The sequence below is a fragment of the Orcinus orca genome, chromosome 11, assembly GCF_937001465.1.
Source record: "Orcinus orca chromosome 11, mOrcOrc1.1, whole genome shotgun sequence".
Taxonomy (NCBI): Eukaryota; Metazoa; Chordata; class Mammalia; order Artiodactyla; family Delphinidae; genus Orcinus; species Orcinus orca.
In genome coordinates, this window is record NC_064569.1 from 8018315 (window position 1) to 8034074 (window position 15760).

At 38.4% G+C, this 15760-nt stretch overlaps 1 protein-coding gene and 1 long non-coding RNA gene across 9 annotated transcripts in view; one reads left to right on the forward strand and one right to left on the reverse strand.

Moving 5' to 3' along the window:
* Positions 1 to 15760, forward strand: part of LOC117197140 (uncharacterized) — a 169328-nt gene that overhangs the window by 131733 nt on the left and 21835 nt on the right. For 4 of the 7 annotated variants that reach the window (XR_007470332.1, XR_007470329.1, XR_007470330.1 and 1 more), the window contains exons 5-6: positions 1379 to 1700; positions 9654 to 9775. The exons of 1 other annotated variant lie outside the window; for it this stretch is intronic. This is a non-coding gene — a long non-coding RNA (uncharacterized LOC117197140). Of the gene's footprint in view, positions 1 to 1378; positions 1701 to 9653; positions 9776 to 10618; positions 15755 to 15760 lie in introns of those variants that run through there. 2 more of the 7 variants (XR_007470331.1, XR_007470334.1) reach the window with 2 other exon arrangements.
* The window catches only part of LOC101277782 (pregnancy zone protein-like), a 41309-nt gene that overhangs the window by 2079 nt on the left and 23470 nt on the right, over positions 1 to 15760 (reverse strand). For both annotated transcript variants that reach the window (XM_033408136.2, XM_033408137.2), the window contains exons 17-33: positions 13732 to 13831; positions 10845 to 11007; positions 10232 to 10460; positions 9601 to 9727; positions 9277 to 9398; positions 9007 to 9058; positions 6953 to 7036; positions 6242 to 6418; positions 5869 to 5956; positions 4118 to 4274; positions 3662 to 3736; positions 3203 to 3380; positions 2541 to 2764; positions 1444 to 1662; positions 1142 to 1272; positions 682 to 772; positions 65 to 133 (exon numbers count right to left, since the gene is read on the reverse strand). In XM_033408136.2, coding sequence (XP_033264027.1) covers positions 65 to 133; positions 682 to 772; positions 1142 to 1272; positions 1444 to 1662; positions 2541 to 2764; positions 3203 to 3380; positions 3662 to 3736; positions 4118 to 4274; positions 5869 to 5956; positions 6242 to 6418; positions 6953 to 7036; positions 9007 to 9058; positions 9277 to 9398; positions 9601 to 9727; positions 10232 to 10460; positions 10845 to 11007; positions 13732 to 13831 — 2286 coding nt within the window. The remainder of the gene's footprint in view (positions 1 to 64; positions 134 to 681; positions 773 to 1141; positions 1273 to 1443; positions 1663 to 2540; positions 2765 to 3202; positions 3381 to 3661; positions 3737 to 4117; positions 4275 to 5868; positions 5957 to 6241; positions 6419 to 6952; positions 7037 to 9006; positions 9059 to 9276; positions 9399 to 9600; positions 9728 to 10231; positions 10461 to 10844; positions 11008 to 13731; positions 13832 to 15760) is intronic.

Sequence of the window (15760 nt, forward strand, 5' to 3'; positions counted from 1 at the left end):
TGGGTCGGTTTGTTAGAATCTGTAGTGGTTCTTCCAGATCTAGCAGAATCACAGAGAATCTTACCTCTTCAAAGTAAATCAGGACGTGGTTGGTGCTCACTTCAGTCCTTTGAATCTGAGGCCTTTCTTGGAGCTGTTGACCAAGAGGAAAGGCCAAAGATATGGGATGAGGAACTTTCAGGCTGAGGCAGTTTTCAGGTATTTACGTTCTAAAAGGCTTCTCAGAGACATCCAAACACTAATTTTGATTTCTTCAAGAATAATAGTAATAATAATAAAAATAATAAAAGTAATATTTATTAAACCCTCCTTATCTATCTGTCTATCTATCATCTATTTAGAGAGGGAATTATCTTCCAACTATATTAAAAAAAGGAGAATATATGTATATGCTTACATATGATATAGTCTCCCTTTTTCTTTTTGTACATAGTTGGAAGATAATTCAATGCACTACACATTCCTAGAAGTCTCAGGGCCTGCTGGAACATTATTAACCATGTTTATGATTTATATCTTATAGTTGAGACCACATAGCTAGGATGCCCACTTTTAAAATGATGGAAACACACACTAGAGAAACAAGTTTGAGGGAATAAACCTCTTGGAGAACTGAATCAACAAAATAAAATTGACAGCATTTGCCATGACTTTGCTATCTGTAAGAAACTTAGGGTTTACCTTTTTCACTGATGCTTTCACAGGTATGAAGCCTGATACCATCTTCACATCAACAATGACCATGTTGGAGCTGGGTCGTTCCCCAGTATAACTATGAAGTCAAGGCATAGGGACAAGGCAGTCAAACAAAATTCTTTGGAATTCATTCAAGACAGAAGTCTCTCCTCTTTTATTTCTACCGTTCCTTATCCCTGGCTACCACTCAGCTTTGCCATCTACTCTATTTTCTTCTGCTATAGTTGTTTGGAAAACTCATTATGAATGCATACTCTGCAGGTATGGTAACGTCATATTCTCAATGTTAAGGCTTTTCAGTAAGAGTGAAGAAAATTTTCTTTTAAATAACTATTGCAAGAATTTCTTGTTTATTATGTATGACCTTGGACAGTGAAGATCCCCTGCACAAGAAACTCTATTTCACTGTATTCTACAAAATGTCTCATAGTGGTTTAGGATTTACCTAATGTTGATGAGAATCTGGACTTTGCTGTGAGCATTGACTCCATCACAATTCTTGGGGAGAGTATCAACTTTCAGAGTAAAGGGAGATTTTCCTTCTTTCTTGGGCAGGATATTATATCTCAGGGATGTCTAAAACAAATTGAAAAAAAATCCTTTATTTTTACACTCAAATAGTCTCTCTCTTCTACGTGATTTATACCTCCCCTTAGGACATGTTTCTTTTTCTATTTTGAAGTTCAAATGGAATTCTTGAGACTTGTTCTCCCATTTGTGGCATCGCCTGAACCCTGGCAGTCTCACCTGGAGGTACACACATCCCGACCCTGACACTGCCATGCTGTACTCCCCTGGAACCTCTGGCAAAGCGACCTCCTGCAGCAATAGGCGATTGCCTTCATCTACTTGGAATTCTTCAGAGAAGGTCTCTGAAGACTTGATGGTGACTGTAGCCGCTTTCTCCCTTTTAGTGAAAGTTGCTGCTCCATACTTGGAGAGCGCTTGCAGAGCTACCACTGTATCCTGCAAAAAGACGGGTTCAGAAAGCACAGGAGAGGAAGGTTACAAAATCATACCAGATGTAAACCACATCAACACTGTTCTCAGAGTTATTTAGTCATAAACACAGTTCATTCACTGGATTTCAAGTCAATTCAGACCTGGTTATTAATCATGAACTATTCTAGGAACTTTGGGGGAAATGAAGTTTCCTTGTTCAAGCAGTTTACAGTGTACATATGGGAATGAGACTCAAATATTTGATGTAGAGGATATTTCAATAATTATAAATTTATATAACAACATTTGTTGAAAAAAATCAGAGAATGGAGAAGAAATTGGAGCTAGCATAATAAGAAAAGGCTGTGAAGAAGGTGAGAAATAAGATTATCTCTGAATAATGAGAAAGGTTTATAAAGACAGAAGAGAGGCATCAGGCAGTACCAGGGAGGGAAATGTTGTTGTAGTAAAGACATAGAAAAGAGTGAGCCAATTCCAGAAAAAGAGAAGGGATCAGCCTTTTGGCCATGCCACACAGCATGAGGGATCTTAGTTCCTTCACCGGGGATCGAAGCTGCACCCCCTGCAGTGGAAGCATGGAGTCTTAACCACTGGACCGCCAGGGAAGTCCCCAAGGGAAGTAATCTTATGAAAACATTGCTCTAGGAAGGTTGATCGACTTTAGGGATGAGGATCCACTAAGGAGAGAAAATATGAGAGATTGTGCAGAGGACAGAGAAATAATCCATATATAAAATAATGAGGCTGGAACCTTTCTGGTGATGGAGGAATAGATAAAGTATAAATTAGAAACATTATGCAATTATTCAACTCCTAGAATGTGGTTGTGTCTACATGGGTATTAGTATATTTATTTTTCTTCCTAGAGTCTCTTCACAGACCTGAGTGGAGGAGAAGCCCCCACTAGGGTTTTGTTGCTTGGTGATCCATTTCACAATCCGTGTAGCCACAGACAGGTCTTCTGAAGATGGGGCAGGCTGGGCAGTAAGATAGGCAAGGAGAGTGTAAGCTGTCATCTCCACTTCAACAGAAGGAGCCCGGGGTTGATAATAGAGTACATTAACTTCTTGAGGTTTCCCAGGCCGTTGCCAGTGGATTGAGTCCTCTTTGAGATAAAAAAGGATACAATCTTAAGCTTAGAGAACATTTTCAAAACCTAATTCATTAATGATCATTATAATTAGAGCTCACCTAGTGAATGGACATACATGAAGTGAAAGTATTAAATAATCACCAATCAAGCTAATCTTTGCCATGAAAGTAAATTGAGGTTCTAGCAAATCACATTGTGTCTTTGTGTCTATTACATACTTGTGTGATATTAGAAGCTGGGCTGTTTAAAGTCTATAATGTGTGAATTGATAAAATGATCCATGTCACCCAGAGAACTTAAGTGTTAGGTCAATAATAAATCATCATCATCTTCTTATAATAATATAATGGATAGAATATAATATAAGCATGATATGTGTGAATTTAATAGGTCCTCTCCCTTTGATCACTGGTGATTTTTGGAAGTCACTTTTGCAGTAGCAGCTCTTACCTTCTTTTACAGCCTCTTTGTCTAGTGATTCAAGCAGCTCACTTCGTTTGGCCTGGTTTCCTGCTAGAGCAAAGGCATAGGCCAATAATGCCTTGGTATAGACAAGACTTCCTTGGGCCTCTGAAGTAGACTCCCAGGCCCTTTCCAGGCAGAATAGGGCACTGCGGACAACTGGGTGCTATAAAGAAGATGGACCTTAAGATAGAACCAGGCTAATGAACTGTCTCCAGGGTAACCCTAGATTCAATGCCCCAAAGTGCCTGTGCAACATCACAGTCTGACCAGAGGGTAATTTTCTTTGCAGCTTCCCAAAGGATCTGTCATCCTTTATGCTCTAGTGAAATATACTAATATTAAATAACATGAAAATCACAACTCATTTTCCTCAGACATTCATAGTTCCATGAGTTTTATTCCTTACATTTGTGAGGGAGGTCCAGGGAGTGTGGTAGTACATACAGTGACAGGCAGTGGCATCTCCAGCAGAGCAATGGTGATGTAGGCAGAGAGCGTCACCTCATCGTCTACCCCACCCTGTAAGGATCAGAGGCAGAGACACTCAAACACTCCAGTATTCATCAGCCAGAATCGGCTAACTCTATTTTTCCCTTGGCCATCTCCACTAGAAAGCATCTTTCCTTGGGCAGTATTATTGATTTTTCCCCTTCCTCCTTCACCCTAAAATTCTTAAATCTGTCCCAAATCACTTTCCCTCACTTTTATTAATGTATTGGAGCTTTGGGGGCATGCTATTTTCTTTCAATACAAACAACTAATTTATTGCTAGGTTTCAGAAGCTTTAGAGTCTACTTTCCTTCTCAGAGCTATGTCACCAGGACTTGAGGAATCAATAGGAGCATCATAGCTCCTACATGTCACTGTCCTCAGGGCCCAGAACAAATTTAAAGGCATCACCTTAATAGCATTGTTTAACAATGATCCAGAACGCTGGAAACAACCATTTTCCTTTTGCTTCTGTGAGAGCCAGGTAAGGGAGTTCATGATGTGCGAGTCCTCCACAAAGATGTATGACTGGGCTTGAGCGAAGGACTTGAATACAAATGCAGTGAGCCTGTCCAGCAAGGAAGAGGTGGAGACCTGAGGACCATCTCACTTTTAAAGCTCACTGTGTGCAGTTGCCTCCAGGTAGCTTCACAGTTCCGTGGAGAAAATTGGTGGCAAAATGATACTTGAATACTGAATATACTCTTATTTGTCCAGCAAACTTCTGAATCTGTTTTAAAATGTCTCAACTTGATGGGTTTCTCCAGAGTCGATACTTTTCACTTTTTTTTCTCATAAAATGTTTGTGAAATGTGGTGCCTTCCCACCACCAAAATTGCCATTTTCTGAATGATTTTACTACATCACAGTCTCTTTCTGTCCTTCCCCTCCTCTCCTCCCTTAATGTAGAAGCTTTTTCCTCTGTCATTTCACATTATGACATTTTCTGCCTTCTATTTCCGTTTTGGGGGATCCTTACTTTACTGCTATTTACTATACTGTCAGAACAGTGAGCTTTCATAGATGAAATGGTGAGATCCTCCACTAGTGATGACACACATAGGAGTTTTTAAAGGATAACAAAATGGGCAGAAGACCTAAATAGACATTTCCCCAAAGAAGATAAACTGATTAACAACAAACACATGAAAGAATGCTCAACATCACTAATCATTAGAGAAATGCAAATCAAAACTACAATGAGATATCACCTCACACCGGTCAGAATGGCCATCATCAAAAAATCTACAAACAATAAATGCTGGAGACGGTGTAGAGAAAAGGGAACCCTCTTGCACTGTTGGGAGGAATGTAAATTGATACAGCCACTATGGAGAATAGTATGGAGGTTCCTTAAAAAGCTACAAATACAACTACCATACAACGCAGCTATCCCACTACTGGGCATATACCCTGAGAAAACCGTAATTCAAAGAGAATCATGTACCACGTTGTTCACTGCAGCTTTATTTACAATAGCCAGGACATGGAAGCAACCTAAGTGCCCATCGACAGATAAATGCATAAAGAAGATGTGGCACATATATACAATGGAATATTACTCAGCCATAAAAAGAAACGAAATTGAGTTATTTGTAGTGAGGTGGATGGGCCTAGAGTCTGTCATACAGAGTGAAGTAAGTCAGAAAGAGAAAAACAAATACCATATGCTAACACATATATATGGAATCTAAAAAGAAAAAAAAGGCTCTGAAGAACCTAGGGGCAGGACAGGAATAAAGACGCAGACGTAGAGAATGGACCTGGGGACACAGGGAGTGGGAAGGGTAAGCTGGGATGAAGTGAGAGAGTGGCATGGACATATATACACTACCAAATGTAAAATAGATAGCTAGTGGGAAGCAGCCTCATAGCACAGGGAGATCAGCTCCATGCTTTGTGACCACCTAGAGGGGTAGGACAGGGAGGGTGGGAGGGAGACTCAAGAGGGAGGAGATATGGGGATATATGTACATGTATAGTTGATTCACTTTGTTATAAAGCAGAAACGAACACACCATTGTAAAGCAATTATACTCCAATTAAGAAAAAAAAAAGGATAACAAATTTCTATGCATGAACTCCAGGTATCAGAGAATAGCTATTTCCAGAATTCTGAAATACTGTGGATCTACGAGAACATATGGAAATAATTATCTTACCAAGTGTTCCCCTGACTTCTACTATGACGATCCCCAAAGGTGCTGTAAGAACCATCGCTGTGCTTATAATTCAACTGTCTTTGGTAACCTGAAGAGGAAGTTTGCATAGATTTATGAAATAGCAGAGACATTGGAGAATGAATCAGGGTTTTCCTCAAAACTGGTTGAGGTCACAGGGAAACTACTATGTTACTACAAAGTCTCCAAGACTTGATGATACCATCGAATTTCCTGGTTGTATAGTGGGACAACTTGTTGGATATCACAGCAACAATAATTATTAAATCTTAATCAAAGGGATGTTGACTTGAGTTCACTGGAGGAGATATTTAGGGAATCAGTTAATGTTTTTCCTTTTGGGGTAATCTCTCACCACTGATGAGGTGGCTGATGGCTGTGGACTTGATCTTCTCTGTCAGCAGCCCTGTCTCATTCAGATAGTTCAGAACATAGATGTTAGGGGCAAAAAGGACCATATTCTGCTCTCCACAACCATAGGGCATCTGGAGAAGATTCTGAAGATTTTGCATTGCAGAGCCTAGTATATCACCTGGGGAATGAAAGATATTAAAAAAAAATCAGAGGAACTCAGAGCTGATTTATGTTGGGATAAGAAGATAGATTACTAACTAAGTGAGAAGTCAAATTATATATAAAGGGGAGGAAAAGAAAGCATAAGAGGTGAAGGAAAACAAGAAATAGAAAGGAAAAAGAAATGAGGGAACAATAAAGTAGATAGTTCAAGGACGGAAAAAATAGGAAAAAATCTGAATGGTAGGATACATCTTTCTGATGAGCCACAAATCTGGTAAAAAACAATTATTTTTCAATCTATTAGGAAGCATCACTACCTAGCCAGTCTCTTGAAGATGAGGGCACAAAGAGATGGCCCTTTTTACTTTTTAGAGTGTATCAAGGTATAAGATGTAGCACAACATCTATTCAACAGTGCAGTCCTTAGCTTGGTGCTCTTTCTCTCAATCCAACGCCTAGACTCAGACAGTTCATTAGTAAGGGATGGTGAGGCCCCATGCACTAGAATTATGGGGATGGACAACTGCTTCTTTCGGGCTGGGAGACTCACCCAAAACTGAATGTGTTGCCCTGGCAGAGCCTTCAACCACATTTGAAGGAAGTTTTAGTGACAACTTTTCAGGTTCTCCGGTTTCTAATGAAACAAGATAAATATATATAAGGGAGGGAAAAATGAGAGAAACGTTCTAGATTTATTTGAGTTTTTTTCATCTATATGATCAAGATCCAACATCTCATTTCTCTTGGTCATTATATAATCTCTTTGATGCAATCCAAGTTTCTCCTAAAGCCACAATTCATCTCACAGTGAAGTTCATATTAATCATATATATTTGTGTTAAATTTCTATAGATTTCCTTATAAGTGTATACCTTATGTTATATTTATTTCTTTCTCTTCATTGTTTATGTTAATTTCTACTATAGTTGTGGTTGTAAAAAAATCATATTCACTCCATAAATATGTATTAAGTGTGTACCATAATCTGTATTATGTACCAGATTCCGTTTTAAGTGCAATGATATAGCAATTTGCAAAAGAAATTTCCCGACATCCTAGAGTTTTCATTTTGATGGGAGTAATAAAATAACAAATAAATATTTAGTGTGATAGATACCGGTAAGTTCTATAGGAAAAAATGAAGCAGATTAAGTGCTTATATGGGTGAGCTAGTGAGGCAAGGCAAATCAGGAAGTACAGGGTGTGGGGAGAAGGTTCCCAATGATAAAGCTCATTGATTAAAAAATCATAGGTGACTGATACTAAGTAAGTCAGGGAGTAAAATTATAGCTATCTAGGGGAAGCGACTTGCAGGAAGAAGGAACAAAATGTGAAAAGACTCCAGAGATTAGAGCATGCTGGGTGTGTTCTAAAATCAGATTAGAGGAGCAGGGTGAGTAGGGGAGAGGGTAACAGGATATGAAGTCATGAGGATAGAAAGGCTTTGTAGGTGATGCTGGAGACATAGTCTTTAACTTTGAGGGATATGGGAGACTCGTGGAAAACTATGAACAAAGGAGGGACATGATCTGAAATATGCTTTAAATGATCCCTCTTGTTGTATAGGAACAGGGGGAGATGACCAGGAGTCCAGTTAGGAGGGGACTGAGTTGGTCTAAGAGAGGAAGGTCTAGAGTAAGAGTGGACATGATGAAAAGTGGACAGATTTCAGATATATTTAAAGGTTCAACCAGCTAGATTTGGGAATGGATTGGGTGTGGAGTAGAAGAGAAAGGACATAATAATGGATGACTCCAAAATTTTTTATCTCCAGCAAGTAGAAGAATGGAATTTCCATCATCTGAGATGGAGAAAATTGTAGGAGGAGCAGGCTTATGGGGACTAAGCAGAGGTTCAGTTTTGAACATGCTAATTTTGAGATACCTCTTAGACCTCCAGGCTTAGAAATGCAGATGATAAGTGAGCAGCTGAATACATGAGTCTGAGTTTAGGAAAGAGGTGTGGACCAAAGATGTATATTTTGTGGTCTCTGGTACAAAGTTGTTATTGAAGTTCTGTGACTAGATGAGATTATCAGGGGATACCTATATAGAGAAGAGAAGAGATCTGTAGACTAAGCGCTGTTCTCTAGATGATTTTAGATAGTGCAGAGTTGAATATTTTAATACTAATTTTTTAATGACTGTGTGAATATTTAAATGGTAGTTTTAAGTGTAATAGAAAAAGATTGGTTTTCTGTATATGTTAATGACCTAAAGTTCTTCTTAAAATAACTTGTTTAAATAAAAACATGAGTACACTTCAACTATTAACAGAATAACCAATAGTACTAGTGCCACAAAGATATTTCAATAGTTTGAAAATTGTGTTGGAAGAAGTTTGGGAAGCACAGGCGTATTTGGAAGGAATCCTGTCCTATGGTCATCAGCTTTAGTCTTCATTATTAGGTGAGTCTCTTAACTTCTCTATGTCTTTATCAGAAAAAGATTGTTCTCCATCAAATGTCCTTTGATTTGCACATGGGATAGTATACTTGTTTCCTCTTTTTCCTCCTAGAGGAAACATGCCCCAAAGGGCATTTCACAACTATATACTTTGGCAAGTGGCTTAACAAAAGAATTTTATCTATTTTTTGACACTTACCTGAAGCACAAAGAAGTGTGTTGAAAGTTTCCTCCTTTTCTATTCCTTCAGGCTTTGTATTGAAAGAAAAAAAATCAAAAAGAAAAGTGATAGTGAATGTAGATAGTGATAGAGAAAAAGCAATCACTTTAAGAGAAAAACTGTTAGTGAAAACTTGAGTTGTGGACATATTCATATTCTTGGGAATGAAATGTCACTGTCGCATACCTATTAGATAATGTGATTTACATAATAAGGCCTCTGAGACTCAGAGAAAGTAGACCCGCATACCTCAACAAATAAGGACTTGACTACAGTGTCCTTCTGTCCAGGTGCTGGGACGTGGGGCACCTCATTGTCACACAGTTCCTGAGACTGCAGGGCTTCTGCAGTAGCTGTGAAATTCACCTTTCCTGGGGAATAAGATTCTTAAGGAGTTAAACAGTGATTCTATATTGAATGGTTTCTTCTTTCTAAGCCTCTCCAATATTTATAATGGTTTTCTTTCAATCGATCATTGTCAAAGGAGGAGAAAAAAACATGCATCTGAGTGAGAATGGAAAGCAAATCATTACAACATAAGAAGTAGGATTTGTGAACAACTTTACCACTCACCCAGTGACTTTGAGGTAACAGCCCAGGACACAGTTTTCTGCTTATTTCCACAGACACAGTGAGATTCTTCATTCTTTGCTACTGGGATGGCCAAGAAGGCAGGAGAGACCTCCAGCTGCACGCTGACCTGTCCCCCATTCCCACCCACAAATTTGAGAAAGAACACAGGGAAAAGGTCAGTAACAGGGGAAAGAAGCTTAAAGGGACAATGCATACTAATTGAGAGGCTTTGAGAAACTGTTCAAACAAGGTAAATCCTGTCAAATATTTTGTAGTTTAGATGTTTGCCATTAGGACTTTGAAAAACTGACAGGAATCAGGATAAATACTCAGGATTTAGGCTTGTGCCAACACAAGGAAGAGATATTTTCTTTAGTTAGAGTGAAAAAATAATCAGGGGGAAGTAATATCTGAATTTAGGAATACACAAATAATGCAGAGTCCTGAATAAATATAACCTTACCACCTCAGACCTGTTGGGGAGCTTTGTTCTTAGTACTTATTCCATTCTAAAATTAGGCTACATCATGTTCAATTATGACTTACTAGGAGATTACCTGGGAAATCTAGGTAATGAACGGTGATTTTGTTCCTTCCTTCTACTTTTGCTTACGTCGAGAAGTGCCCTTACCCGAATGCAATGGGACACATAGCTGAATGCAGTGGCTTTGAGTGTGAAGGCTTCTCCTCGAACCACAGAGTAGGGAAGAGTGAGTTCCAGGAAGAAGGGCTGGAAGGCTGTAAGAGAGATGGTGGGGGAGAGGCCAAGCCCTGCTGTTCCAGACAAGCAGAGTGCGCCAGCCTTCCACTCCGTGATGGTGTCAGGGACCTTCACTGCCAACTCACTTCTACCCGATATGCTAGGGAGAGGAAAAAGAGGAGAGTCAATGAGTCCCCTCTTTAGCAAGCACCACAGCTGATCCTAGAGCATGAAAACTTAGTGTGCTAAATGTTAAACTTGATATAAGGTTTGGTGTTCATAATGAGGTCTCTGAAAGTTTTTTTTTTTTCTTTTTAGGGTCGAGGGTAGCTTCCTACTTTCTGTTATTTTAAGTATCTCAGGACCAAATTAGAAAAAGAAGATTGCATTGTTTAGCTATGAGATAAATGAACTGTGAATCTAAATAACTACCAGAAAAGAGCGGAGCAGAACGGAAAGGATCAGGAACCAGTGATCACACCAGAATTACAGAGGAGGATTCAAATCCTTTTATGAACTCAATTCTGGGCAACACACAACTTACTCGAGTGCCACCAAGTCCCAGATCCAGGTCTCAGGGAAATACTTCCGGACTGTCTCTTTCACTTCCACAGCTGGAGGGTTTTCTCTCCCTACCATTGGATAAGCTATCCCTGCACTTCCACGTGCTAGAGCAGAGACTGCTGGGCCCATTGGACCCAATTGACCTGTCGAGAGAAAACACACAGGGCCCAACATAAGCCTCAATTTTATCAATTTCTTACAGCTGCCTTATTTATCAAGTAGAATAAGATCATATGCTCAGGGAATGTTTATTATTAGAACAATTTAACCTACCGGCTTCTTACTTCGTTCACTCATCTACATGTCCTATTGGAAGGCTAAATCCTATTGCTTCATCAAATGGTTTAAAGGTAACTGTATTTTTCTCTAGAAGTGAAAACAAATGTAGCTCTCCCTAAGCTGAGTTTTCAACTGGTGAAGGCAAAAATAAAGAGTAATTTAAAACAACAAATACTGCTTATACCCTGACGGGATGATCATGTGTTCTCCATTTGCAGTGAGAATCAAACAAGAGGAATTGATAGTAGCTACAGCAAGAGGATTTCAGGAATTTTTTTTAACAGTTAATAAGATATGAAGACATAAACAATGATATAGTAAAGTATGGGTTATAGACAACAGAGACTCAATAAAGGACAGAAAATAAACTTTAGATTGACCAGAAAAGACTTTACAAAGCAGAACTTAAGAAGACCATGAAAGGATGAGAATCACAGGGGAATGAAGAAGGCATTCCAAGGAAACAGCTACACATGTATGTACACAGAGGTCAGAAGCAATGCTCCAAAGGGATAACAAAAAACCCCTCAGGAGTAGAATGTCTATCTCGGGGCAGGGTGGGGGCATTTAACATAGCTGAGTAAATAGTAGGTGTACGTATATAATAAAACACCATGAAGGTTAGGACAAATAAGTTAGATCTGTTAAGGAGGCAGGAGTTAGGTTGATTTTTAAAAGTGATAAAAGCAACTATACTCCAATAAAAATTAATTTTTTAAAAAACTGACCTGCCAGAGATCAGAAGACATATAAAGATAGTATGTATAAATATATAAATATAAACATACATAAAATAATAGCATTGAACATGCTCTTTTAAAACCTTAAATATGATGACCTATGAATTCTGGAAGTAGCGATTATGTCTGAGAAATAAATGACATGACAGAAGCAATGTTGAAGGGTGATGCGCCTTTCACGGTATAGAGGCTGGATTGAAGTGGAGAAAGATGGAAGGCAAGGAAGGTAAATTATAGTGGCTTTTTAGTACTTTGGTTATGAAACAATGAAGGACAGGACTAAGATGATGTAACTGAACAGGAAAAGGAAAGAATGGAGAGGTGACGAATACCAAATGTAAAATTTGTCTAGAGTGTTACAGAATATCTGTGATAAGAATGTAATGATGGTAGTTTGTTTTCAGGTTTTTCTGGATCATTCCACCTACATGTTTTCACTTAAGACTGAAAAGAAATACAGTTGGTATTAAGAGGGATGTGAAAATAAAGTAATAATAATGTTTTTTAGTTTTTTTAACCAAAAAACACTGTTATGTGGAATCATGATTATGTTTTTTTTAATTTATGCTCATGATACCTCAGTGACTTTGGTGTTGTCATTCTGACTTTCAACTGAGCCTCAAAAATGTTAAATGAGGCTGCAAAATTTTTTTTTTTTTTGCTACACCACGTGGCATGTGGGATCCTTAGCTCCCCAACCAGAGATCGAACCCGTGTCCCCTTCAGTGGAAGAGTCTTAATCACTGGACAGCCAGGAAAGTCCCTGAGTCTGCAAATTTTCAAAGTTATATGTGTCATACCAGATAAAGGTATGATGAAAACTTGTTTTTTTTTTTTTACTACACGAATTTGTTTCTGTGGAGGGAATATTCTTATTCATTCCTCTACTTTCATAACTTTACTCTTTGTCTTCCTAGGCAAATAATTTCTTCTGTATTAAATGTGTTTAATTTATTTTTTAAAAACACTTTATACCACCAAATTTCTTATTACAAAATGGATTAGTAGCCATCCCAGCATGCCTCTAGACACTTCTCTAGGCCTGTTAGCAGCAGAAAAGAAAATAGTCAGAGCTAGAACCTTTTCAACTTTTCCTCTTTTCTAGGTGTACCTGAGACACACAAAGAGACTAAGTATATTCACCAAAAGCTGAATTATTCTATTTTGTTCAATATGTCAAAATCACTCTGATTTCCATAAAAGAATATGACAGAGGCAAACAATATCTATATAATCCTTCACATTTCTCAGCATCCCTTGCAGGTAGGGCAATGAGATATATGCCACTTCCACTGCTGGCCATAAAAGTCATGTGCAAATCTATTCCTTCTTCCCCGTGGTAGTAACCTTGAAAGGCACATTGGAGATGGAGTCACAAGATGAAAGCCCAATGAACCTCCCTGACAATGACTGGTCAGGAGGTGTTCTGAACAGCTACTGGACTCACAAGCAGTGTTTGTGAAAGGAAAAAATAAACTGTTATATACTTAGCCTCTGAGACGTGGGGGTTTGTTTGTTACTGCAATATAATGTATCTTATCCTGACTAATTTAGGTATTGAAGCCACAGTGGGTAAAGAGGATTTAAAGTACCAAGACTACTGAAGACTATAACAGAAAAGTATTTGATTTGGATGAGAGACAGAGAGAGAGAGAGAGGGAAAGAAATAATAATGGCTTAAAAATTATTTTTTCTGGGGAAAAGTATTATATGAAGAAAATTTACCAAGAAGTTGCTGCGGAGTTACAACATTCAGTACTTTAAAAAATGGCTTTTTATCCCAACCCAACGCAGCAAAGCATCACTTTTCTTCTATTATTTTAGCAGATAAATAATTCTCACCCTTACCTCCTGCATAGATCATAGATGCTCCTGGATATGGCTGAAGCAGCTGACAAAAATGTGGCTTGTGGAGTTTTGAGTTGGTAAAAATATTTAATCCTACAGACTGGAGGAAAAATAATTATTAAAGCATACTGGCAATCCAGTCTGGAGACTAGAATATTTCCTTACGTTTGTATTATACTCTTACTATTATTATACATATAGCTCATAGGATCATCTTGAAAATTCCACACAATGGAGAAGAGAGGTATTTTATAAGTATGAAAATGAGGTCAAAGAAAGTCCAGATCATCCAGTTAGTGAATGGGAGCTGGGATTAGGATCCACTTCTGATTCCTATTTCTGAATTTTGTCTCCTATGTGCTGATGCCTCTTTAATTATCTTTTGCCTCCAAGAAACTTGAGTATTTTAATTTTGGATGTTTTTCTTTCCTTCCTTCCCCCACACCAAACCAAACATTAACTTTGTGGCAGAGAGTAATTTTTTGTTTCTTTTCCATTGAACTTGTAGGGCTGCATATTGGAGATTTTTCTTTCTAAATAGATTTATTTATTTATTTATTTATTTATTTTTGGCTGCAATGGGTCTTTGTTGCTGTGCGCAGACTTTCTCTAGTTGCAGAGAGCGGGGGCTACTCTTTGTTGCGGTGCGTGGGCTTCTCATTGCAGTGGCTTCTCTTGTTGTGGAGCACAGGCTCTAGGCGTGCAGGCTTCAGTAGTTGTGGCACATGGGCTTAGTTGCTCCGTGGCATGTGGTATCTTCCCCTACCAGGGCTCGAACCCGTGTCTGCTGTGTTGACAGGCTGTGCCACTATGCCACCAGGGAAGTCCTGGGGATTTTTCTTCACAGTCAGTACACTTTGTTTTGTTTATGTTTTATTGGAAAATATTGTTTTGTTTATGTTTTATTGGAAAATATTCCTTTGCCTGAATATCTATGTTCAACTCATCCCTTTTGTGATTTATCCTTTCCTTTTTTCTTTCTCACTGTCTTTTAAGTATCTTGAATCTCTGCATGCAAAACACAATCGCAGATGTCCACAGTAGCCTGATTCCTAGAGCCCCCCTGTTCCAAGCTTCCTCTTTCTTTGATATTAGTCACAAATACTACTTGCTGTCCTATCTCAGAGTACTTGGGAAACTGTGGGACACTGAAGCACAGTTGTCAGTGGTGGCAGTGATATGGAATGGGGAGAAAGAAGTCAGAAAGAAATGTTTAAAGATGCTGCAGTTAGCTAATAAACCGAGTCTTGTTTTTCTCCCTCTACCACCGTCTGATTTATGATTCTGGAGGCTCCAGAAGAGGGAGGTTTAAATTGTTCTCAGCTAAGCTGCAGACCTCATCAGCTAAGCTGATGTATGCTTTCCTCAAGGTATAATGAGAGTTTTCAGTCATTTTTGGTAGAGATAAGATTTAATCTCACAACCTGGATAAGCTTCCTTTTCATAACTCTGCCTGATTAAAGATACACATTTGAGCTAACGTACCTAAGGCAAGCTAACGTTTCTACTCCAAGTTTTGTAAATCTTTTCTTTATGAACAGCTACTTTCAGTTTTCCTGAAATTTTACTGCACTGAAGGTGTTGGCTGAAGTAATGTACTTTGTGTATTTAGTCATTTACTCAATCATTTATTTTTGTGAAAATGACTATTATAATGGCTGCCAATAGGGTACTCACCTTTCCAAGGGTGTCAGAGGTGCTATGGGAAATATTTTGTTTTTCTCACATATTGGAATCTCTGAGAATCACTGAGAGGGGAATATGACAGTGATAACTAGTTTTGGGATCAACTTGGTTAAAGTTGTGACCCTAAAAGTATACCCCTTGCTGTTTAAAATGCCAGAGAAATTCATGATTGACTCTCTGTGTGTATACAAAGTTCTCTATGCCTCTGAGATTTCAATATTTTTCTGTTAATCACAGGTTTTCTTTTTGGTGAATGAGAGGAAGATCAGATTTTAGAGCTTAGAAATCTATTTGTTCTCCATCTTAACAAAGACTCAGAAATCAAATTTGGTTATGTTTTTAG